Source organism: Triturus cristatus, chromosome 11 (assembly GCF_964204655.1).
Source record: "Triturus cristatus chromosome 11, aTriCri1.1, whole genome shotgun sequence".
Classification (NCBI taxonomy): Eukaryota; Metazoa; Chordata; class Amphibia; order Caudata; family Salamandridae; genus Triturus; species Triturus cristatus.
The window spans coordinates 529,712,026-529,739,056 of record NC_140594.1 but is presented as its reverse complement, the minus strand read 5'-3'; the positions used below and the strand labels follow the sequence as shown (position 1 = coordinate 529,739,056).

General features: G+C 45.9%; 1 protein-coding gene across 1 annotated transcript in view; it reads left to right on the top strand.

Annotated features, from left to right (window-relative positions):
- The window catches only part of LOC146784520 (disintegrin and metalloproteinase domain-containing protein 9-like), a 1,652,657-nt gene that overhangs the window by 922,788 nt on the left and 702,838 nt on the right, over positions 1–27,031 (top strand). The window contains exon 13 of the mRNA XM_085632972.1: positions 24,227–24,316. Coding sequence (XP_085489098.1) covers positions 24,227–24,316 — 90 coding nt within the window. The remainder of the gene's footprint in view (positions 1–24,226; positions 24,317–27,031) is intronic.

The window sequence follows — 27,031 nt, the reverse complement described above, 5'->3', positions numbered from 1 at the left end:
ACAACAGTATTTTTTTCCCATTTTTGATTTAATTCCACAAGCTTTCACGTCAGGTTCCTTTGAGGGATACCAAATATAATGCCTCATAAGTGCTATATTATTTGGTATCCCCTAGGTTTCTCTGCTTAGAGCTTACTAGGATTCTATCTGACATGGCCTTCTGTTGGCTGGATGAACACAGTTTATTCCTGCCAAATATCACCATTCCCTGTTATTTCCAACACATTTTACTGTGGAGATACCATATATTACAGCTCCTGTGTTGCTGTGATTTCTGGTATCTCCAACTTTTGAAGGTTTACCGTTTAGTCACAGACTAATTTAAAGCTGCCTTTTTTGTTTATAGCAGACTACAGTATCTTTTGACCTTTTTCATTTAATTCCACAAGCTTTCATAACAGTTTTCTTTGGGGTAAACCAAATATAATGCCTCATAAGTGCTTTAATATTTGGTATCTCCTGTGTTTCTTGGGTTATAATTTACCAGGATTCAATTTGACATGGTCTTAGGTTTGATGGGTGAGCACAGTATTTCTATGCCAAAACCGCCCTTCTTTTTGCTTTCCAACATCATTTACTATGGGGATACCAACTATTATGCCTCATGCATTTCTGTATTATCTTGTATACCCTATATTTCATGGGTTACCATTTAGCTATTGACAAGTTGAAGTTACCTTTTATTTGATAGCAGACTACAATACCTTTTCAAATTTTTTACATTATTCCACAAGATTTTACAGCCGGTTCCTTTAGTGGATACCAAATAAAATGGCCTGTACAGCCTATAATATTTGGTATCGGGTTAGAATTTACCAAGATTCAATTTGACATAATCTGATGTTGGATGGGTTAGAACAGCATTTCTATGCCATATAGCACCCTTCCTTTTGCTTTCTAAAATCGTTTACTATGGGGATACCAAACATTTTGACTCGCGCATTGCTGTATTCTCGTATCCCATACGTTTCATGGGTCGTCCTTTAGCCATTTACCAGTTGAAGTTGCCTTTTATTTGAGAGCAAACTTCAGTATGTTTTTACGTTTGTATATCATTCCCCAAGATTTTACATCCGTTTCCCACAGTGCTATCATATATAATGCCCTCTACCTCCTATAATATTTGATATCCCCTGTGTTACTCGAGGTGGAACTTACCAGGGTTTAATTTGATATGGTCTAATGTTGGATGGGTGAGCACAGTGTTTCTATGCCAAATAGCACCCTTCCTTTTGCTTTTCAACATCATTTACAATGGGGATACCAAATATTATGGTTCTCACATTGCTGTAATATCTCGTATCCCCTATGTTTCACGGGTTACCCTTTATTTTTTTTGATAACCAATTTTATTGATTTTGTGAGAGACCAACAAGAGATAACAATACCAGCTGTTCGTACATTTAGTTGTGCAAGGCAAATACAGGAGAACATCACACCAGCATAGATGAGCTGATAGACAAGGCAAAAACAGTGTTGCAACCATTCCAGCCCTCGATTACTCATTAAGAATATTAGTCTTCCACCACCCGACCCATTTGCCCCACATTCTACGAAATTTCTTCGGGCAACCTCTGGCCTCATACAGGGGCTGCTCCTGTGCGGCACACCAATCCACCCCTCTGCGCCAGCGCGTCATGGTGGGGGCAGCAGAGCTCAGCCAATTGGCCGCAATGTCCCTTTTGGCCACCATCAGTGCCATGTTTAGAAAGAGTTTTTCAGCTCTGAAACCATCCATCCCCTCTGTGATACCCAGAAGGACATTTATTGGGTTAAGGGGAACCTCCTAGCCCAGGACCTCAGTGAGTATCCCCTGTTACTGACTCCCAGTAGCGCGTGATTGCGGAGCAAAGCCATACCATGTGATAAAAGTCAGCTTGTAGGTGGCTGCAGCGGGGACAGGATGCATCGGATCGGAGCCCAGGGCGGTGGAGTTGCAGCGGCGTAAGATAGGCAGTGTGAAGGTAGTATATTTGAACTAGGCGAAGCCTTGCTGAGGCTGTGACTGTTTTGGGAGCCATCAATGCGTCCCTCCAATCAGCGTCATCCAGGGACCCGAGCCAACCTTCCCATCTGTCCCTGAGTTGTGATAGTGTGTTGGGAGTGTTATTGGTAAGGGAGTGATGGATATGTGAAATCCCTCCCTTCCCTAGGTTAACGGTCATGGTCTGGGCTTCGGGCGGGCTATATTCGGGCAGGGAGGTGCCTTCTGAGATGTGAGAGTTGAGGGCATGGCGTATCTGCAGGTAACAGTAAAACTGGGAAGCGTGGAGGGAGTAGCGATTCTGCAACTCTTGGAAAGTGCATATGTGGCTCCCACCCCAGACATCCCCCAGTAGTGAAATGCCAATGAGATCCCACGTTCTAAAACCAGAGAGGTTGGCAACCTCCCCGAGCCATGTGCCGCACCACAATGGGGTATGTTGGGTCAATTTATCCGACCAGTGGGTGTGACGCAGAGAAGCCCGCCAGGCCAAAAGCACCCCGCGCATGACCTCAGGTAGAGTTTGGGAAATGGTGCTCCCATACAGCATCCCCTGAATGTTAGACAAGCCCAGGGTGTGTAGCTCCAAGTGGTTTGCCGGGTCAGACCAGCCACCGTTAAACCAATCATGCACGGTGAGGTGCCGAGTCACTAAATAGTGAAGATAGAGATTTGTCATCACCAGACCGCCATCAAAGGGTGGGATCCGGCACTGGGCGAGGGCCAGCCTAGGCCTCTGACCTCCCCACAAGAAATCGGTGGCCATTCTGTCCAGCTCCCAGAACCACGACCTTGAGAAGGAGAGGTGCGTATTCTGAAGCATGTAAAGGAATCTGGGCAGGATCATCATTTTAAATAGCGCTATTCTGCCCATTAGGTTCAGTGGTAGGGTTTGCCACTTGAGGAGGTCAGCCGGAACCTTTTTTACTAGCGGAGTTACGTTGACTGACCAAGTGGGGTCAGGGAGGAGGGCAACCCAGATTCCCAGGTACTTGAAGGACTGTCGCTGAAGAGTTATCGACGACTGCCAATCAAAGCACTCTCTCGAAAGATGAAGGGGGACCAGAACGGATTTGGCCGAGTTCAGTCGAAGGCCGGAGGTTTGTTCGAAAAGACTCAAAACCCGGAGGCATTGGGGTCCTGACCGAGCTGGATCTTCTAAGAATAGCAGAATGTCATCAGCATAGAGGGAGATCTTATCTTTCTCCAATCCGAGCCATCTCCATCCCGTGAGGAGCTGGTCAAATCGTACAAGACAGGCAAAGGACTCCATCGCCAACACGAATAGGAGGGGCGAGAGGAGGCATCCTTGCCTCGTGCCTCTTCTGATGGGAAAGGGGTGTGACAGGGCTCCGTTGACTAGTACCTGGGCCCTTGGTTTGTTAAAGAGTGCCTTAACCAGGCCGCGGAAAGGGGCTCCAAAACCCATTTCAATCAATACCGCCTCCAGATATCGCCAACCCACCGAGTCAAATGCTTTCTCGAAATCTACGAGAAGGAGAGATAAGTGGGGTGTCAGCTGTTGTCGATTCGTCAAAGCTAGGTGGAGACGCCTAAAGCAGTGCTGGGTTCCCTGGGAGGGCATACATCTGCACTGGTCGGGTTGGACCAGTTTGGCCAGTTAGGGTCCTATGCGATTGGCTAGGACAGAGGCAAATATTTTGAGCTCCGTGTTAATGAGGGAGATGGGGCAGTAATCAGAGCAGTGCTTTGAGGGGGGCAATGGTTACCTACCAGGTGGGTCTCTTGGAGCAGAAGTATATCCATAGTGTGAGGCTGGGCATAACGCAGGACCGCTGTGCGCTAGATTTTATCCAGCAAGCCGTTATCATTCCAAGACATTACGTGAAGCGACACCTTCTCTGTATAGGTGTCAGACATTTGGAAAGCAGGCGAAGGACAGGACATCTAACATGAATGGCCGTTGCCATTGGGAGATAGAATTGGTAGTAAACGGAAGTGCGACACCCGGCCACAGAGTTAGTTGCATCCGAAAGATGAAGATGGGTTCAAGCAGGTCCTGTGAGAAGTGTCGGGCTGTGAGAAAGATCTGCGTCAGGTAGATCCAACGTGATGGGTGAGGTGAGATGCCCCCAGGGTTTGAGTGGCCCGAGGAACCAGATCGCCGCACGGCAAAGAGATCTCATGAGAGCGCCCCGGGCGTCGGTTGATGAGAGGGGCCCAATGGTGAGTCTGAACGGACCTGCCTCTGACCTCACCGCCTGCGTGAGCAGTTGTGTTGTGGCCGGGGGGCAGGGATGTTCCGGCAGGCACCTCCAGCACCAGTTATGGGAGACGGATTCCGGGCGTTGAGCCTTAAGGGGTGCTCCTCTGTCACCCTTGTCCATGCCTCTTCAGGGGAGTCAAAGAAGAGGGTTCTATTTTGAAAAACGACCCTTAGACGGGCCGGAAAGAGGAGCCTGTATTGTATGTTGAGCGGCGTTGGCCCTGGAGCTCACGAGTATAGTCGGGAAAGATCATGATCGTCTGGCCTTCATACCTGAGGTGTTGCTGCTTACGGCTTCGGTCAGTACAGAGTCTCAATCCTTGCAGTTAAGGATCCGCATTATTATCGGTGTGTGGGGCGCTCCCGGTGGTGGTTTGAGCACAAGTGAGCGGTGTACCCGTTCAATCTCAAACCATGGGGAGAGGGAGCCCTCGGGCATCCATGAGCGCAACCAGCGCTCCACGAAGTCCACCGCCCGTCCTTGTTCCACACCCTCCTGAAATCCCACCAAACGAAGATTGTTACGACGGGACCGGTTTTCGGCATCTTCAGCCTGTCTGTGCTGCTCTTGTGTGTGGGACTGGAGGCGGCCGACCTGATCCTTAAGTTGCTGGACATCTCCTCCACGGTGGACATAAGGGATTCGGTTTCTTTAATCCGGGCCGTGGCATTGCGAAGATCCTGCTGGATAAGGGTCACATCAACCCGGACTTCAGTAATCTTGCCCTCCACTGAAGATTGTGAGGCATGGATAGCACTGGAGGATAGTGGACAGGTCTGTAGAGGAGGGGGCATCTTTGTCCGCAGTTCCCCCAGCCGCCCCAGAGTCAGTGGTAGTGAAGTGGTCCATTTTAGTCTGGGTGGCGGTGGTTTTCGATGATCTGTCTCTACCCATGGCCGTCACCCAGTAAGGCAGGAGGACTAAACGGGACTCTGGCGCCCGGGCAGGAGGAAGGAAGAGTGGAGGAGAAGGATGAGGGGAGAGGGCCCTGCCGCTCCGTGCCTCGCCGGCCCATGCTCTCTTCCAGTAGGCCCTCCTGTGTCCCCGGGATGGGTTCAGGCGTGCAGGGTCTCATAAGTAGGCCGGGGTCAACACCAGAGTCTGGCCACAAGGCCAGCACAAAAGAAGGGACAGGGTGCAGCTCTCAAGGTGTGCAGGGAGCGGGGCAGCCAGGGGGTGGGGTGGAAAACGAGAAGACTCCTCACATCCCGCCACCCGATGTGGTGACCGATACTCCCCCAAGAGGTTCCATCTACCGGGTCTGCAGTGACTCACAGAAGGAAGCAGTTCCCCTGAACGGCACCGCTGCTCGAGTCAGCAACCAAGGTGCCCCTCACACACCACCAGTGCGCCTGGGGGTGTTTCGGGTCGGAGGGCTGCTTCAGTCAATGTTTACATTGTAGAGCCACTTCTGCCAGTCAGAGGAGCGGTACATCCGGGGACCTCAGGACACAATGGGGGGGTTTACGTAAGTATACGGACCTGCGCACACCCGATCGGCGGCTGAACCCCACCACCCAGAATCAAGCGGACACTCCAGCTCCTCACCTCGTCAGCCCGGTGCCGGGCAATGCGGCAGTCCGCCACAAGGCCTTACACCCACTCCTGACGTGCAGTCACCTCCTGGGAGGGGGGCCCGCATCCGGCGCAGGGCCCCTGCAGCACCGGTCCGGGCTCCCGTATGATGGTGCGGGGGATGGAAGAAGGGATCACGCACCTTTCACGCCACAGCCCGACTGACCGCAGAGCTCACCGACAATGCTGCAGCACCCAGCCGATGCATGAGCCCGGCCACACCAGGCTGCCAGTCGCAGGCCCAGATCTCAGGCCCGGCAACTTGTGTAGGGCCTCAACAGGGCGGAGCAGCATGGGAGAACCGGGGAAAGCATCGCTCTTCTCTCTCCGCCGCCTGGTCGATGGCCAATTGGCGCTGCAGCACCTCAGCAGCTCAAGGTCTGCGTCAGGATGCGCGGCGGGCAGGGCCTCCTCAGGCCGTCCCCAGCGCCTCCCGTCCAGCCGGGCACAATCCGTTGCCAGGGGGGGGAAGTGGCACCGCAAACACCAGTCAGGATGGCACCAGCAACTCTCCGGGATCCTCCTCTCTCTGGCTCACACTAGGAGGAATCCCAGAGCTCAGAGCCGTAGAGCGGGCCGGGAGATCGCCGCCATCTTGGGATTGCCGCGAGGCAGGGTTCCCAGCAAAGGCTGCTTGTGGCGCTTGGATGCCACCCACACCGCTTCCAGGGAAGGCTTGAGGGTTTAGGACAGCCAGGCAGTGCTGGGTAGGTACCCTCCAATGGCGGTGGATGAAGGAGCTGATGAAGGAGGGGTCCGGAGAACTTCTAAAGTGCGACCACCATCTTGACGCTCCAGGCCACGCCCCCGGGTTACCCTTTAGCCATTGACCAGTTGAAGTTGCCTGTTATTTGATAACAGACTACAATCCCTTCTCACATTTTTTACATCCTTCCACAAGATTTTACATCTGCTTCCCTTAGGGGATACCAAATATAATGGCGTTTACCGACTACAATATTTGGTATCCCCTCGGTTTCTCGAATTAGAACTTACCAGGATTCAATTTGACATCGCCTTATGTTTGATGGGTGAGCACAGTATTTCTATGCCAACTAGCACCCTTCCGTTTGCTTTCCAACATTGTTAATTATGGGAATACCAAATGTTATGGCTCACGGATTGCTGTAACGTCTTGTATCTCCTACGTATTATGGGTTACTCATTAGCTATTGACCAGTTGAAGTAGCCATTTATTTGATAGCAGACTACAGCATCTTTTCACATTTTTTACATAATTCCACAACATTTAACATCCGGTTCCCATAGGGGATACCATATGTATTGGCCTATACCTGCTACAATATTTGGTATCTCCTGTGTTTCTCGGGTTAGAACTACCCAGTATTTAATTAGACATGGTCTGAAGTTGGATGAGTGAGCACAGCATTTTTTTGCCAAATATCACCCTTTCGTTTGATTTTCAATATCGTTTACAGTGGGGATACCAAATATTATGGCTCGCGTATTGCTGTACTATCTCGTATCTCCTACATTTCATGGGTTACCTTTCAGACATTCACCAGTTGAAGTTGCCTTTTATTTGTTAGAAGACTACAATAGCTTTTCACATTTTTTAAATCATTCCACAAGATTTGACAACCGGTTCCCTTAGGTGATACCAAATAAAATGGCCTTTACCGCCTATAATATTTGGTATCCCTTCTGTTTCTCGGGTTTGAACTTACCAGGGTTCAATTTGACTTTGTCTTATGTTCGATTGGTGAGCACATTATTTCTATGCCAACTAGCACCCTTCCTTTTGCTTTCCAAAATAGTTTATTATGGGGATACCAAATATTATGGCTCATGCATTGCTGTAATATCTCATATTACCTACGTTTTTTGGTTACTCTTTAACTATTGACCAGATGAAGTAGCCATTTATTTGATATCAGTCTACAGTATCTTTTCACATGTTTTACATCATTCCACAACATTTAACATCCAGTTCCCTTAGGGGATACCATATGTATTGGCCTATACCTGCTACATTAGTTGGTATCCCCTGTGTTTCTCGGAACTGACCAGGATTTAATTAGACATGGTCTGATGTTGGATGGGAAAGCACAGTATTTCTATGCCAAATAGCACCCTTCCTTTTGCTTTCCAACATTGTTTACTATGGGGATACCAAATATTATGGTTCACGCATTGCAGTAATATACAGTATCCCCTACGTTTCATAAGCTACCCTTTAGACATTCACTAGTTGAAGTTGCCTTTTATTTGTTAGCAGTCTACAATATCTTTTCATATTTTTTACATCACTCCACAAGATTTTATGTCCGATTCCCTTAGGGGATACCAAATATAATGGCCTCTACCTCCAATAATATTTGGTATCCCCTGTGTTTCTCGGAGTAGATCCTACCAGGATTTAATATGACATGGTGGTAAGTTGGATGAGTGAGCACAGTATTTCTATGCCAAATAGCACCCTTCCTTTAGCTTTCCAACATTGTTTACTATGGAGATAGCAAGTAATACATTTCATGCATTGCTGTAATGTATTCTATCCCCTAATTTTCATGGGTTACCATTTAGCCATTGACCACTTGATATTGCCTTTTATTTGATAGCAGACTATAGTACTTTTTTACATTTGTGATTTATTTCTGCAAGCTTTCACATAAAGTTACTTTCGGGGATACCCAATTAATGCCTCATAAGAGCTATACTATTTGGTATCTCCTATCTTTCTCGGGTTAGAGCTCACCAGAAATTAATTTGACATGGGCTTCTGTTGGCTGGGTGAACACAGTATTTTTCTTGCCAATTAACATTGTGCTCTGTGTTTTCCAGCATTTTTTACCACATATTAAGGCTCCTGCTTTACTGTAATGTCTGGTATCTCCTACTTTTCAAGGGTTGCCTATTAGCCTCTGACTAATTCAAGTTGCATTTTTATAGCAGATTACAGTATTTTTCACACTTTTTATTTCATTACACAAGCTTTCATATGGATGTGTCCTTATGGCTAGAGCGGTAGACCTCCAAGCTGGGGAACCGGTTTGAGTCTCAGCAAGGATGCTCAAAGTGTTGTGATGCCTTCGGGTCAAGTTTGTGCTATACAAACTTGATAAATAAATCCATAAATTCTAAAGTTGGACTGGGAGTATTTAGCATCTATTTTTAGCGCTATACCATGAAAGTCCCTGTTTGAATGAAACACCACAAAGCCGCCTAAGCAAGAATTGTTGAGTGAGGCTGTGCTGTGTTCGACAATAAATGAGTGTGTGCACAGGATTACATTTTTTAGTAAAGTGAAAAGTCAAACACAGAATTTTCACCGCCAGGGCATATAATTGTTGTTCCATTAGAGTATGTGTTACAAACATTTAGCCCCAAACCCCTGGAGAGTCAATCAAATACAACCACAAAGCCGCTGCCAACACATGGTCAGCTGCCACAATGGAATAGGTTTCAGGTTCTATCTGGCTCGGAAGATATCTATCTGGCTCGGAAGATAACGATTGACAGCTGATGGGGAAGTGTGACCTGGCTACAGTTCAGATTAGCGGAGGCTTCGTACTATAATCTTGGACTCCCTCTAGAGTACCCCTCTTCCAAGTACCCCAGCGAGTATTAATAATATAGGGTTTTCCCAAGAAGTGATGAATCTTTCACCTTTGGGTGACCTGTTCAGAGGCTTTCAAGCCTCTGGATGTAAGAGCGGTTATGATACAGCTTTGAGCCCCTGCTCACCCATGTTGATTTCGGTTACTCAATTTGATCATTTATCATGCCCTGATACCATCCATACTGGGTCAGCTTGGATACTCACGACTTATCTACCCACTTCCAAATTGACAATGTTGGCATGCCTGGGTTACTGTGTACTGGTAATAATTCCCCAGTTCTTGAAATCTCACATAGCACACTCACTGATTCAGAAGGCACTTTGTCTTTGTCCAAGTGCTCCATTAAAAAGCATGATTTACCTTTGATCTCAGTGGTTTCTTGGAATGTGGCTGGCCTCAAAGCCGAATTGATACAGCCACCTTGGGGTGAATCTCTACATAAAGTGGAGTACTTGTCTTTTCAATTTACAGTTAGGCCTAATAAGTTTGGAAGACCTATGGGTGGTCTAACAATATGGGTGAAGTCCTATCTAAATTGTAAGATTTGCCAATTAACAATTGATTGTACTGGCAAACTAGGCATTGAAGTAAGTAGGGCAAGGGACCATAGTGTGATGATCTTCAACATATATACACATGGGGTTAAGACTAGACACGCTCTGGTAACAATTCAAGCCCTAGAGGCTCATCAGGCTAAGTCTCGTTCAAGTTCATATCTGATCATTGCAGGGGGCTTTAATTCTACATTTGAGCTTATAGATATGGATGATATTAAAATCACTGCCGAGGAGGATGAATCTTGAGCTATCCCCGAGGTGAAGCCTCACTCAATCAAAAGTTGGACCTAAGCCACCCTTCAGTTTTATGCATTCTCCATTGAATTGGGGGTCGGGGCTACTAATAATCGTATTAAATCCGATACCAAGGGGCATACAATTTTAACAGCCATTTGTCCAAAATCCAAATTGATTACATCCTCATTGACTTAAGATTGTGGTCCAGAGTGGGAGACATGGTAGTACAGAAAAGAGGGGAGAGCGACCATAACCCCCTATGTCTTACGCTGCTTGCTTTGTTTGATAAGTATACAATTGACCCGTTAAGGCCATCTAGTATTCACAATGTTGTACATATATCTGGTAGACATCACCTCAAATGGCATCAGGTAAAGCCAGACATCTTGTCAAACATCAACAAAGATGTTCAGGCAACTCTGAGTGCCATTTCAAAAAGTATGGAACAGGAGGGATACCCATAAACTTTATTGTGTTGCATAAAGGATTGCAACTTATTTGATAATTTAAGAAGAAGCCCACAAACAAAAGACAATGGATGCTTTAACAGGGAGTGTTGGTACCTGAGGCGCACTCTAGCTAGGGCGATCAAGTTGAACAAGTCATTTATGAGTGCAGCCATCAGAAAGTAATACAAACTTAGCATATTGAATGCAAAGAAGGAGTGGGACAATAATAGATAGCCAGAGTTAGCGGAAGAATGTACATCCAGAGGCTATTCGCACTTCAGAAAATTGGTTGCCAGTGGTACAAATCCCTGGAGGGAAGAACCGCAAAACCATGTTCTACCCTCAGAATGGATTACTCATTTTGCTGCCCTGTTCTATGAGGAGGTAGTCCCTGTCAACAAAATTACTCTGTTGTATAGTAGCCTCCATAATTTTACCTCTCCCCGTTCACTAAAGAGGAGGTTTTAGACTCACTGTCAACATTTGCGAGGGGAAGGGCTCCAGGCCCAGATGGTATTCCTCTTTATTTGTTTGCTCATAATGCTGATGCCTGGGCTGACTGTAGTAGCTCCATCAAATGCGATAGCTCTGGGAACATCTACTTCGTAATCTTGGCAGGGCGCCAAAGTTATACCCGTTTAAAAGAAGGGCGATTATAGGTTCATTAGCCTTATAGATTGTGTCCAAAAAGTCTATTCTCGTTTGGTTCTGGTAAAAAAAAATCAAACGTGGTGTGAGAAGTTGGCCTGATATATGATGTCACTAATTCTAGTGTACACCTTGTATCAGTCCAAACAACCCTTATGGTGATTGGTTGTAAAGTCAACCGTATAGACCATATCCTAGTGGTAGCATGGACAAGAGCAGTCTTAGGCTTACCTCTGAATGGCATGTGAAGCCAGCTGTTATACCATATGTAATCCCTTGAATACCAAATGAAACGACACCACAACAGATATATATAAAAATAGAATGTATTTATTCTAGGCAAACCCTCAGCACTCTTTATGAGATTCGAGGTAAGTACAACACAGTCTTATTTAGGCATACATTAAGTCACACAGGTAAGTAATACAGTTAGGCCCTAGGGGCCACGCAAACCATATACTAAGTAAGTGGTATAAGGACCACTGTCACGAACACAGGATAGGCCTAGGCCTAGGGAATCGCTGGGGCTACACTACACTACCAACAGTTAGGAAGTGGGAGGCCCACGGGATTCAGGTGCAGAGTGGAAACACTCACGCGTAATGCGTAAAAGTCGATAGAATCACTAGCAGTTAGAAATAAGCCGTTTTAGGACACTTCTGGGATAGCTAGAAAGTCGAGACTCGGAAACTAGACCCTAGGATAGTCAATACCCTTGTGAGCACCGGAGTACCCAAGTTACCTAGCCCACGGGCTGCGGGTGCATAGGTGTGAACTTGCGTTGGGTTTCGTCGTGGACTTCTATGGATGCCTGAAGGAAAGTTGCTGACAGTCAGTCACTGAAGAGTGTCCGATGGATCCCAAGGTGGGGATCAAGAAGGAAGGAACCTGCAAGCAGAAGGGACAGAGTCTAGGTCACCAGCCAGGAGCCGGGAAGGAACCAGGAAGGAACCAGGCGATGTCGTGAAGATGCAGGTGAAGAGGTGAAGCTTGTCGCAGCAGTCACGGGTACCAGGAGACGTCGAGGACGACCAGGACCAGGAGGTGAGCTGTCCCACGAAGGCTCTTGCTGTCGGCGGCGTCGAAGTCGAGTCAGGACCCAACAAGCCTTGGCAAGCGGAACCCACGCAGGATGGAGGACTTGATTCTGGTGCAGACCAGGAAGGTCTGGGGTGCTTCTCTTTCACAGAGGAGCGGGTGCCAGTCTGGAGGAGCCGGACCAGCAAGTTGAAAGTAAAGGTTTGTCGTCGCAGAGGTTACTAGCCAACGGGCCGGCAACCAGACAACACGTCGAGCAACACAGGTGCAGAAGGGCCCCACGCAGAACACGTGAAGTGTGGGGAGCTGATCTTCTTTGCAGATGGTGCTCGGGAGTGGGGCTTCTCAATTCCCCAAGCACAGCCTCGAGGATGCCTCAGAAGTCGCGCTAGTCAGGTACTAGCCACTTTTCCCAAGTCGCCGGTCCCACGTCCCTCGTCGCCTCCACGGGTCTCAGCTTCGCTAGAGATGTGGATCTGGTTCAGAGGTGTCTGGAAGTCTCGGCGCTGGTCAGTCTCTGTAGTCGTCCCTCGTAGGATTCAGTCGCAAAGCAAGCAGCGGTCGCTGGATGGTGCCTGGTTGCCCAGGGTAGTCACTCCTTGGCCACAAGGGAGATTTCTTCAGTCTTCTTCCTGAGGTCGAATGTCGAAGGTCCAGAGTTTCTGTACAAGTTGCAGATTCAGGTTAATCTAATTTAGCAGGGCCCAACTAGCTACTAATATACTGGGCTAGTGGGCTGGGCTACTTGCAAGGCCCCTCCTATGGGTGGGATCAGGAAGGGGAGTGGCTACACCCCCTTTCCTTTGTCATGTTTCGCGCCAGAGCTGGGGCTGGAGTGCCCCAGCACCGGTTTGAACTGGACTATGCATGGGCCACCTTGTGTGCCCCAGGCAGTGTCTCGTTTCATTCAACCCTCCCTTCCCCAATACACTAAATCCTGTCTAGGGTGGTGCTCGCACCTCCCGAGGCAGGAAACCTATTGTCTAAGCCTCCCTCGCTGGAAGGACTCCCAGCAGCAGGAGGTCAGACTTGTGTCTGTGGCAGCAGCATCCATTTTGTGATGCTGGGGCTCTAGTTAACTTTAACCGGGTAAGTAGGTTTCAACATGTCTTCTCCCTCTAGAAGGGAAGGATAATATCCTCATTGCCAGAAATGGTATGGGGGTATTATTCCAAAGTGTTAGACACCTTACACGACATGTTTCGATAAAGCCAAACCATAGTTACCATAACCGTTTAAGATTATAAGGCACTTTAAGAGTATATGGTAGGCTCTATCATAGAACAGCTATAAGGACATGGTTCCGCAAGCTGCAGACAGGCTCAGCTCATGCTAGAGCACCATCTCACATGTTACCAAGCACTCTGCCTCAGGGATTGTTAAGGCCTGCCATAGGAGTGGCTGATAGGTACACATGTGTCTATATATAAGGTAGGTATAGGAATACTACACCTAAGCAAGGGGTGATTACACGACCTTGCCCCAGCTGAGTGATCAGCCAGTTGTGTCATTATGGAAGGCCAGGCCAGGGGTGGCATAATACATGCTGCAGCCCCTGGTAGGCCTAGGGTACACCTATGCCCTGGGTACCTAAGGTACACTGTACAGGGGCCAATAAGGTGATCCTATCCAATTGGGTTATGCACCTAAGGTACATAGTATTAGTTTAGAGAGAGAACAGCTGGGCTGTGGGTCTGATTAGCAGGCCCACAGCCACATCTAAGTCGAAAACCAGTGGAGTAAAAGCAAAAAGTGGGGGTGAACATAGAAAGCAGACCCTACTCTCCTACACGTGGTTACCAAATTGCGATATTATAAGCCTCTTCAAGCAGGACTCTGAGCCAAAACCACTACGATAGAGCAGGTATTTAGGTTTATCCTAATTTTTTGGGAAGATTGTTCGGATCGGCAGGGGCAACTTATTTGTGGCTTTTGTCAATTTAAAATATGCCTATGACCTGGTTCCATGCTTGAGGCTGTGGCAGGTTTTGAAGGCGATGGGTATGCCTCACATTATTCTGTCACTACTGGTTAAGCTACATGAGAATAACTTTGCCTGCCTCAGATGGGGTAACAGGACCAACTGATCACAAGATCCCAGTGTTGAAAGTTGTTTATCAAGGGTGTGTTTTAGTCCCCACTCTCTTCACTTTGTATCTACATGGATTGTGTGACTATCTTTCTGACTGCCCAGTGGATGTCCCTGTTATAGCTAACACCAAGATTCCTCTTTTGCTATTTGCAGATGACACTCTTTTAATTTTAATATCGATAACTCTGAGTGGCCTGTAAATTCTTCTTAACAAATTTGCTGCCTTTTGTCATGTTCGTGGCTTAGAAATCAACGCAGCCCCCCAAAAATATATGCTGTTTAGCAACCGTAAAAATGTTAAGGGAAAGTTGATACTAGGGAATAAGGCCCTAGAGAGAATTGATTTGTTTGATTACCTAGGGATCAAATTGTCAGCCAATATATCATGGTGTCCTTATAGCAATAGCGCTTGCTTGAAGCACAGACAGACTATTGGTGCCATCCTGAAAGAACATCGGGCTTCTTTCACTAAGCGAATAGCACCAGCTCTACAAGAGTGTGAGCCCAAGGCCCTTGGCTCAGTGCTATATGGTGCTGAGCTGTGTGTCTTTGGTGACATCTCTGTTGGAGCGATAGGAGAACAGTTTTTTAAGATCACTGACCTCCCTTCTATCAAATACACTATTGCACCTTCTGTTTTTGGACATGGGAGTTAAAAAAGTAGCCCTTAATGTCCCCCTATGGCCCATGCTATTCTGACAAAGACTATGGGCTAACCCAGAGCTCGCCCAATACGCTGCTTCCTCACAAGACATCATTAAGTTAAATAGATTTTTAAAAATTCTCTGGTTGACCTCAATCAAAAAATTGTCAGTTTCGTTAGGCTTTGGAGATATTTGGCACCACCACTGAACCCCAAATACCCTCCAACGAGACACTAAAAAAACAGTATTGGCATTTATGCTGCAGAGGGTGGAGCAAAATGTTGCAGCCACTTCACTGACTGGGGAGGTTTTGATGTTTAAATCGGTGTATGACCTAAAGTAGTACTAGGACTCAATTATGGGGCCTTCTGACACAATCAATTTAAAGTAGGGACGCTCCATCTGAAATCATTCACTGCAAATGGTTGGAATATTTTGCTGGGAATTGTCCTTTCTGTCTTGATCAAAATGAGTCTTTACCACATGTTCTGTTTGCATGCCTGGCTAATGTCCAGTCACACACTGCATGGCTGTCACCCATTTGCAGACAACTGAGCACATCTAGCCACTGCACTGCTTTGAGGCTATTGAGATCAGACCCTTCCATTCTGTATACCTGTACAGTAGCAACTTTTTGGGGGCTGATGTGGGTGAAGAGAATATCTGTCATAAATGATATGTTTTTAATATTGATTTATAGGCTAGTGATGCACTGGTACTGCCTTTATCAATTTTAGAATGTTATGTTGTTTTTAACAGTGTGTGTTCCGCTGTTCATTTTAACATGGCATTATAACATTTTCTCATTAACAATGTAATAATGCGTTGCACTTTTCTTTAACCTATGTATTTATTGTATTTTATCAAACTTTTATGGCTTTGCCGAAATAGAGTTATATTTGACTTGAAAAGTCAGGATTACAACTGAGGTGATCTCTTACAAAGAAGTAACTGTTAACTTTATTACTGACAGAAATTATGTCATACAGTGGATTATTTGAAATTTGGTAGTAAGTGTTGATCACTTCGTATTTCCTTTTTGATGAAAAACTAGAGCAAAGAGAGAGGATCTGGCATTACATCATAGCGCTGAATTTGCAACTGGGAACCAGCTGAGAGTCTCGGTGTCAGGGCTCACCATCCTGTGATTCAAGGCAAATCTCTTAATCTCCCTGTGCAAAAAAAAAATGCCATTGCGTAATAGACTAGTACTCCCATGAAGGACTCGTATTCCTTCGGATGGAGTTTATGCTACATAAAACTGCCAAAATATATATTTTTTAAATACGACGTTGGAAGCTGTGCAATATCAGTAATTGATGACTAGCTGTAACTTAACCTTCAATAAAATACATTGAAATACCCTCAGGTACCAGATGTTTTTCATGTCTGAGCACCATCTCAAGTCTCTTGTTTCATGCGTTTTGTCTTTGGCATTCTGGTATACGTATTCAGGATAATGATTTGCATAGAAACCTCCATCATTTTGTCTAGGGAGGTAGGTTTTTTTTTTTACTCGAATATGAAGGTTCTAAACTACAATGTGGGCAATTTAACCAACAGCACTTCATGGTTGATGGAAGATGGGCCATGCAGCACCTGAATATCTTTAGTGAGTTTACTGCTCACAGAAAGTGACTAGTTATAATACTAAGGAAAGAACTACTCGAGGACTTGGTGAATCTATTTTCTCAAATTGTTGGTGAGCACAAATGAAAGTTGCGATAATCTATATATCCGAAAGAGACACGTTAGTGAAAGATTATTTACCTTAGAATTACCCCCAGGCGTCAGACTGGATCCGGAAAGTTTTCATCAGCAGTACCCCTGAGCGTCAGAAGGTGGCATCGTGCGGCTTTGCGTCCGATGTAGGCATCATGATCGCCGGAATGACGTCCCGGTCGCTACTTAGATGCCGCCCTCGCACGCTGACGTCAGTTTTTTCTTTTTCCGCACCAGCAAGTGCAGATCCGGAGAGAGCAGTACCCCCAGTCAATTTTTGACCGAGTTTTTGAGACTTTTATCTCTGTTCTTTTGAGTCTTTGAATCCTGGTGTATAGGGATGCCCGGTTTCAAGTCTTGCAAGGTTTGTACCTGCACGATGTTTGTGATGGACCCACACCGCGAGTGTCTCTACTGCCTGGGGTGCGACCACGACCCCCCGTTTTGCCCAGACTGTCGGGCCATGGCTCCTAAAACTTTGCAGGAGCGGTCCCGAAAGTTTCTTGAGGCCCGGGAGTCGGCTCCGCGCAGTTCAAGGCCCCGGTCCCATTCGAGGTTTAGGGAACTGTCGCTCAGCCGCCACCATCGTTCGACAAAGTCTTCGCACTCGGGGTCAGGTAAAGCGAAGCACAAGAAGTCGAAGAAGCGCTGTCGCTCTTCGCCTTCCCCTAGCTTGTCACGCGACACGGCTGAGGGTGCGGGTGGTGCCACTCTCGCGGCTCCGGCGGAGCCTACGCAGTTGCCGATGGCCTACCCGACCTTCTCGGGTCCGTCGGCGACTCCGGCCCAGCTGCAGGAATTTCTGTCAGCCATGGCCTGCCTCTTTGGTCTGTCTGGGCGCCTTCGGTCCCCACGGGTCGGACTGGGGGTCCTCGCCCTTTTGATGCCGGCTCCGGCCCCGACGTCGTCGACGGCTCCGGCCTCGGCGCTGCGCAATCCCCATGGATCCATGCATGGATCCCAGCCGATGTCGGTGTGCCTCGTACGACCTCCACCGACATCGACGTCTACGGCCGTGCCGTAGACGTCGGCCAGCTCCCCGTCAATGCCGTCCCGGCTTCCACTCCGACATGGAGAAGGTGCCAGACCGGTGTTTATCGACGCCGATTCCGACACCGATGGGGAATTTCTATCCCTTTCTCCATCCTCCTCCTCCTTTTCCGCCTGACCAGCAGGTTATGGAGGACGGAGAGGGCTGGGAGGGGTCTGAAGACCCTCTCGCAGCCCAATGTGAGTTAGTCCCAGACTGAGAAGAGGATTTGGAGGATGCAGGTGGACTGGGTTTTTCTCCAGAACCTGGCACACTATCTCTTTCTACCGTGGCTACGGAGGAGGGTGGTACTTATTCAGTGGTGTTGCGTAGGGCAGCCGAGGCTCTTCACCTCTAGCTCCCTATAGTGCCCATCAGGACTAACCTCCTGACAGAAGTGCTTCGGCCGGCTGCTTCCTCTGCGGAGCCGCTGCTGCCCTTCAATGATGCACTTTCAGATGTTCTTTTGGGCACCTGATCCAGGCCCAACACAGGGGCTCCTGTGGATAGGAACGTGGCCCTACGCCATCGCCCAGCCCCGGGCGACCCCATTTTCCCCTCCCAATATCCTACCCCTGAGAGCTTGGTTGTCCAAGCCTCTGCACATTCCCTTCTGCACCTCTGGGCAGGGAATCCAAGAAACTGGAGCAGTTTGGGAACAAGATTTTATCTTCCGCCAGTTCAGGGTTGCGGTCTGTGAACACCGCATGGCTCTTGGGCAGTTATTCCCACTCTGTGTGGGATACAGTGGCGCAAGTGCTGCATCAGTGTCCGGAGGAGGCCTGGACGGTGTTTCCCAAGCTATTGCTGAGGCGAGAGATGCAGCCAAGTTCACGATTCATTGTGGCCTTGACACCCCCCGACTCGCTGGACCGAGCGATTTCCCTGGCGGTGGCGCTATGTCGTCACGCCTGGCTGAGGACAGCTGGCTTTTCTGGGGATGTCCAGAATACTCTGATGGACTTGCCATTTGATGGCACTTTTTTCGCGACAAGGCAGACAGTGTGTTGGAGCATTTTAAGGACCCGCAGGCTACGGCCAAGTCCTTGGGCCTTTCAACCACGCGCACTCCTTCGGCTTCTGCTTTTCGCTCCTTTCGTGGCCAAGGAAGGGGTGCCCAAACACGTTTGTTTCATAGACACAGGCCTGTGCAGCAATAGTCTCAGCACAGCTGCGGACATGGGACCCGCCGAGGTGGGTCACAGGGCCAGCGGGCGGGTCAGTCCACCACCTCTCCTTCCACCATTGCCTCCAAACCTTCCTAGTCCGGTGTTTCAGGCCCACCAAATGCCAGTGGGCGGCAGGATTCACCATCGCCTCCCTCACTGGAGCACCGTCACTTCAGACAGGTGGGTTTTACAGATAGTCCGAAGGGGCTACTCCCTCCCCTTTGAGACTACCCCTCCAGCCATGCCACCTCAGTACCACCGCATGTCAGGGGATCACTTGGCACTTCTCCAGCAGGAAGTTGCGGCCCTCTTGGCCAAGGGGGCCATTGAGCGCGTTCCGATGCCAGAAGTAGGTCGTGGTTGTTACTCTGACTACTTCTTGGTTCCAAAGAAGGACAAGGGCCTGCGTCTTATCTTAGACCTTTGGAATGTCAATTGCTTCCTCCTGAAGAAGAAGTTCAAGATGCTCACACTTGCTCAGGTCTTGTCTGTTCTAGACCCGCAAGACTGGATGGTAGTGTTGGACTTGCAGGACGCTTATTTTCATATCTCCGTCCTGCCGGCCCACCAGCGTTACCTGCGGTTCACGGTAGGCCACAAGCACTTTCAGTTCACCGTGCTCCCTTTTGGCCTTACCAGCGCCCCTCGGGTGTTCACGAAAGTGATGGCGGTGGTCGCAGCTCATCTGCACAGATCGGGGGTTTCAGTCTTTCCCTATCTCGACGACTGGTTGTTGAAGGCAGGCTCGCCCCAGGCAGTCGTCTCCCCCCTCCAGACTACGCCGACCTCCTGCATTTGCTGGGTTTCTCCATCAACGTGCCAAAGTCGCACCTGATTCCTTCTCAGAAGCTCCTCTTTATCTGAGCGGTTCTGGACATGGCGCAGTTTTGGGTTTATCCTCCCGAACAGCGAGTCCGGGCCATTCGGGCTATGATTTTGATCTTTCGGCCCTTGTCCTGGGTTTCGGTCAGGATGACCTTGAGGCTGCTGGGCCTCATGGCCTCCTGCATCCTTCTTCCCAATCATGCCAGATGGCATATGCGGGCTCTGCAGTGGGACCTTAAGTTCCAGTGGGCGCAGCATCAAGGGGACGTGTCCGAGTACATCCAGATCTCAGAGGGCACTGCACAACAGTTGCAGTGGTGGCTCACGAACCAGCATTGGGTCAGCGGCAGATCACTCTCCCTTCTCCAACCGGAGCACACAGTGGTGACGGATGCGTCCCTCCTGGGATGGGTCGGCCACATGGGAGAGGCGGAGATCAGAGGCCTCTGGTCTCCGACAGAGTCCAGGCTCCATAGCAACCTTCTGGAGCTCCGGGCGATCCTACTTGCACTGAAGGCATTCCTTTCTTAGTATATGGTTTGGTCTCCCCCTGGAGCCCACTGTGTATTGTGCTATTTACTGTCGTTCTAGTGCTTTAATATTGTGTACCTTGTTCTCTAATCTCATAAAGAGGTTAGTAGAGAATGTTTAGTTATAAATACATATATTTTATATATACCTTGTGGTGTTCTCCTTTCATTTTGTCATTCAGGAGGTTATAATCTGGTAACCCAAGCTGCTTTACATTCCTTCGAGACTTAGCCTGAAGGCTGCTCTCCATAGCTACCACTAGGATAGCTTTCAATAAAGGTTGTTATTAACCTAATCATCAATAAGGGTCGTTTGATCTGGTGCAAGGTGCCCACTATAACTAGTGGACAGCATATACCAGGCCAACTTCTCACAGTATTGAGCCTAATAATATTGCTTGTGGGATTATATTCAAATTCCACTGCCGCTGTAGAAGAAAAGCATACACCTGAGCAAAAATCATCGTATGGAGTAGAAAGAGGCATATATTCACCTGGAGAACAGGACTCACATGTAGACTTATCTAGAGGAGACTATACATTAAATGCTTACACTAGGTGACTTAATGAATACGTTGCCACCATGGAAGCAAGGGATTGCTATGTTTTTATGCAATTACCTACTCCAGCCGTTGAAGGCATTACTTACCATCATATACCTTAACTGTATGGTATCACTTGTAGTTTACTGTTGAGTATTTCCTATGGCAAGGGTAATTTCCAATACTATTATTCTAACTATGATTTAGTTCTTTCAGAGGTTCCTTTATTCAAACACCTGAATAGACAGTCATATGTTCAGTTTACTGAAACTGATAGTAGATTTTTTGCTCCGAATAAAAACATTAGACCCTGTTCATGCACATAGACATAACTTGACCTGTGTTCTCTTTGACATTGAAAATACATTCTTAAGTCAAGTAGTATAAAGATGTAGAGCAGTGAAGACTGATGCAACTAGAAAACCTAACTTTCCCATTTGGTCACAGGGAGAGAAAGATTATCAGACAGCAGGAAACATTGGAGCATTGACTTTAGATTGGCAACACCAAGGGAAGCTGTGCATACAAAATTAGAAGAATGAGTATGATACTATCTTTGTAGCGACGATTGAATGTGACCATACCTTTGAGGTCCGAGGAACTTGAAAGTTGTTTTTAGATATTGGTGATCCTGTGATTCCTGGGGTTTATTTGTGGAAATTATGCCTATTTCAAATTGCCTAATAAATAACATGGCACGTGCTATCTAGCAGCAGTGTTTCCAAAGATTTATCATGTAGAAAATGTTGATCATCCTCTTTGGGAGGATAAATCTAGGCCTAAACGAGGTGCTAGTGCTGGAGAGATTGTGGGAGATATTTTTGGTGGCATAATACCAAATATAGGTGTGATACTGAATGATATCATGATTATAAAGTAATATAGTTGATGGGTTATCTGCTAGTACTGCTGGAGCTTTTTTGCTCATAAATAATTAAATGGTTGCTATTAGGGCTATGGTTTTGCAGAATCAGCTTGCTTTACACATTCAGCTTGCAGAGGAGGGCGGAGTCTGTCTGATACTGAAGGTTCAACAATGTTGTACCTATATTCCAGATAAAAGTAAGGACTTGCAAAAGTAAATAAAGAATATTACTGATATGCAAAATAATTGAGCGGGTTGGCAGCCACAGGTGTTTGGGATTCAGTTAGAAATGGATTTAGTGCTATAGGTAGATGGTTGCAAACTTTGAGAAGTGGTATATCTGGTTCTATCTTGAGACCTCTTTTGATTATTGTTCTTTGTGCAGTGCATTATAGTCATGTGTAGTCAGCACTCAGATAAATTCGGTATGAATAATGTTGCTAAGAGAAGATGGGGTTTTGTATATTTAAAGTATTCTACGTTAAAACGAATGAGATTTATAAATTGATGTGCCTAGAAATGTCATTAATAGAAATTCCTTCAATACTCACACATTAATATTTTAAGAGAAAGCCAAGCTTATAAACGTGTCTCATGTAAAGCTGATGAAAAGATGTTTGTGTAAACTAATGTTTAAACATTTATATTTATATATAGCAAGGAATTATAGTCATACTGATGCATCCTAAAATTACATCCTTTATGTTTATAATTAGCGATTTATGAATTCGTTAAGAAACTGCATATGCTTTGTACTTATAAATGTGCACACGTTTGTAACCTTGTGCATTATTAAGTTGACATGATTTTGAGGCCTCAAGTGCAGTTTTCAGAACACTTTCACTTCACAAGTGTAACATCGATTTTGCATTTAACCTTTAACATAGAATGTATTACCTTGCATTATTTTGTTTCCACTGCAGGTGCGAACAAAGTCTCATTAGTTAGTAAAGGGGATGTGTGTTTTAGTAAGATAGCGAGGTACGAGAAGATGAATTTTGGAAAGGAGAAAGGAGGTAACGAGCAAGGAGACCAGTTCCCATGGAGGAGGGGAAGAATGGCCTAGGACGAATAAAGTAGCAACTTATTGCTGTGGGAAGGATGGTGTCAGTAGGCAATTTGTGCCTGGGTCTTGAAAAGTTACTGAAGCTGATCCCATGATTTTTCTTGAATACAGGCAAATATTTTATGCTGTACAGTAGTGAGGGCCAGAGTGACATCTTGGGGCTTCATGAGGTGTAGAACTCTTCATGCTACATGACTTTCGATTCTACTGAAAACACTGACAGCTGACACCATTATATTTTCCATTCTTATTCATGCTTCTTAGTTTAGGGTAGTCCCTTTTTAAGGTTGTGTAGGGAGAGATAGTGTGCTTAAGCTTACCTTTGATAACCATTTGATGCAATTTAACGTTCAATTCTTTTTCCTTTTTACTTGCATCATCAATTAGTTGTATGCTTTTTGTTATATAGAGTAAAAATCTTTAGGAGATATGCACTCATTCTGTTTGTCCTATATTTCTATACTGTAATGCTGAGACTGATTTATATCACTCTATTTTTGAACCTATAATTAAATCTTACTATTCTCAAATTTAGTTGTTGAGTAGTTATTGTGTAACCAAATTGGTTGTACTGTATTGAGATTTTAACCGTGATTGTTTCTCCCACTTACCTCTCAAGCAGCTAAAAAGACCATCTGGTTGAGTAGGAATGTTTTGGTGGGCCTGATATTTCTCAGGGTTAACTTGCCAAGTTGACATTGCAGTTCAAAACTGTATACATAGGCTCTGCAATGGCATGCCTGACATGTTTAAAGGGCTTCTTAAGTGGGCTATACACTCAGTGCTCCAGGCCCACTAGTAGCGTTTCATTCACAGGCCCTGGACACATGTTGTGCACTTTACTAGGGACTCAAAAGAAAATTAAATATGCCAATTGTGGATAAGCCAATGTTACCATGTTTTAGGCAGGAAGTGTATGCACTTTAGCAGTGGTTAGCAGTCATATAGTGCCCAGAGTCCTAAAGCCAACAGAAATGAATTCAGCAAAAAAGGGGGGAGGAAGGCAAAAACTTTGGGGGTGACCCTGTCGAAAGGGCCATTTCCAACATGGTGGAATAGGATTATGTACAGTACCATGGTGAAAAGGTTGCGGGAAAGTGTGGTAGAGACTGTTATAATAAATGTGCCTGTTATTAGTGTTGTAATGTGTGCTGTTGCTCCAATATGTTAGCCTGTGGACGTTTGTTAGATCCACAAGTGAAAGGGTCAGTAATAGTAATTAGTGTGAAGAGCCCTAGAGCGAATTATAGCTTAGACCTATCAGACTGAGACTTTAACTGTATGTAAATAAAACAGAGCAAATCACAAGGGTAGCTTATGGCTAGTTCGAATGAGTATGGAATGGTAAAACAGCAGCAAGTATTTATTTAGACTGGCACATTGTAGTGGTATAACGTGATGTATGCTATTGTAGAATTTTTAAATGTATGTTTTTTTTCAGGAGTGTCAGGCCGATCCTTGCTGTGACGTTTCTTGTCAACTGAATGGAAAGGCGACGTGTGCTCGGGGACAGTGCTGTCTAGGTTGCAAGGTAACCTTTTTACGTAAATATAAAATGTGAATCTATACACAATTTTTTCATGAGTCAGCACTATGTAGTCCACTTTCAACATTTATTGATTTCACATTCCAGAATGAGTGAAAATGATCTATATTTATCAGAGTAAAAAGAAATAGTGAAATGTAAAAATGAGACCGGAATTATGTACATAACGACTAAATAAACTAACATTAATAAACCATCTGGTAATTTTGTTTTTGTTTGAATGCTTTTTAGTTACACAGTGCGAAGCTCCACGAACACCAGTTGGACCTCATCTTTGCGTCTTACCTTTAATTCTAAACCCTGTGCAAATTGTGCTTGGTCCATCGAAAACAGCCCAACACAATATGGCTACATTACTCTGTGCTCCCTTTACCATGGGACTTTAGCACTGGGTTACAGTATTAACCGTGCAGTGGGATGGCTTTCTTGATGTATCTGCCACAAAAATGCCACCATACTTTTAAAGCAATTTATTGCGTTTTATTTGCTACATTGTGTGTTCATGAGTCAAAGCTTTTTTTCCACTGACATCTAATTAGTGGTTGTTCATATGCAACCAAAGCTTAACATAACTTCTTGAATTTCGAAAGTTTCAGGAGAATGTTTTTACAGAAGAAGATAATCTAAAGACCAATATTTGAAATTAAATTTGGAGTGGGTGTATTTTTCTATTTTGAATCAGTGCAAAAATCAACAACTAATTTACAGATAATTGCAGGTGTTTTAGAAAAGTCCTCCAGTTTTGCAGTTCTAATCTTTTGTCTGCAAAACTTCACGGTTCTGTGACTGTTTAGAAGATTAAATATTAGAAATGTTAATAAGTATATATACACAAAAAGTCAGAATTGAACACATTATAATGCTCTCTACATGTGAGGGAATTTGAAATTAGAGGGTAAATATAAGTTGGTATCTATAGCTTGATTGGATGGAGTAGCTCAAGTACAGCAGACAGAATTAATTATGGACGATGGGTTGCCTGAAAAAAGCAATGGTATGTGCTGAGAAAAAGATATCCCCCCTTAGGAGCAAAAAAGACAAAGTGATTTGCTAGAGTCTATCATACTGCTTCATCTTTTAGAAATAAAACCGAGCTTTGAAAAGCATGTGGTGCTGCTCAGTGACTTCTACAACATCTTGTGGATTCACCAGACATGTCTTGTCAATCTCTGTTGGGATGGAGATGGCCTCTATGTGCTTTACTGTCATGTTCCCCTGTACTGAGCACCTAACTGCGAGCATGTGGTACTCTATTTTTATTTTGGCCCTAGGCCTCCACTAACCTAGAGTAAGTATGCGTGAGGTCCAGGCCTGTCTCTTGGCATGAGTGTGATCCTCAACCTATCCTGTGACCTGGGGCGGTGCACCAAGCCAGTGGCATAACAATAAACCCCGCAGCTCCGGCAGTGCAGGGGGACTCCGAGCTCCAGGGGGGCCCCCGGCACTGTGTTCTGGTGCTGGGCCCCTTGGCCTAAGAGCACCTGACTGGGATCAGAGCATGGGGGCCCCCTCCATAGACTTTGCAGGAGGGCCGTCACAACTTTTGTTATGCCACTGCACCAAACTTGAGCGTATTGCATTGACAGTAGACTACTGTTACTGTCATGAGTTTAGTACACAGTGCAGTGGTTGCAGTGCACCATGTTTTATGATCCTTAATTGTAACCAGACCTTTATTACTGGCACTGGATGAAGGCCTTCACGATGAATAGTGTAAAGTTCTGGTTCTGTAGGTTCACCCAAATCCTAGTGCTAACATCCCAGGTGTGTGTTGTGCCATGTATGAGTGAGTCAGAGTTATGGAGTCCTGTCAGAACCTTTTTCGATGCCCCTGGTCAGGCCATAGTAGACTGGTTCCAGTGATAATTTTTTTTTATTATGCTTTAATAATTATTAAAAGTGATATGTAAAAATAATTATAAATAATTGAACTGTATTTTATTAAAATGTAATCTTGCTTTAATTTTTAAGTTAAAAATGTTAAAATAGTTTATCATTAAATAATAAATGTTTTCTTTTTATGTAGGTTTTAAACATATAATTATATTTGTGTTTTTAATTATTGTAATTAATTTAAATTATGTTCACAATATTTCTTATGGGGATTAATTTTAAGTCACTACCTTCATCACTTTCTATGGGAAGGTGTTGCTGTACCAGTGTTTAGCTATGAGTGGTTATGGACTTACTATTGTTTTTCTTTTGGCAGTAGTAACTTGCATTTGTCACTTTGGTTCCACCACCTTATCAGGGGGTGGAGACATTTAAGCCTACACTTTTAAAGTAATTTTACACTTGGATTTTGTGACTTGCTAAAATTATAAGAGTAAATTACTCATCTAAATTACTCACAAGTGCAAGTAACCTTTGTAAATATTCCCTTATGTCTTCACCTACTTACGGGGTATACAGGTAACAGATGCATCGAGTACTTTGCAAATAACATGTCCTTGCTTCAAGTGATTTAAGCTAGACAGTGCATCCAAAGTCACTGAGAAAGAGGCAGGCCAAGCCTGTTCTGATGGAGACGTCTAGCTGCAGATTCCTCACCTTTTGAATATGCCTCAGGCCGCAAACTGATCCGGAAACGTTTCCTCCGTGCACCGGTAGGTGGCGCCACGGGGCTCTTCACTGATGCGGTTCCGCTCTGGAAATGAAGTGCGGAGCCTATATAGGTGCCAATCCTGTGTGCTGACAACT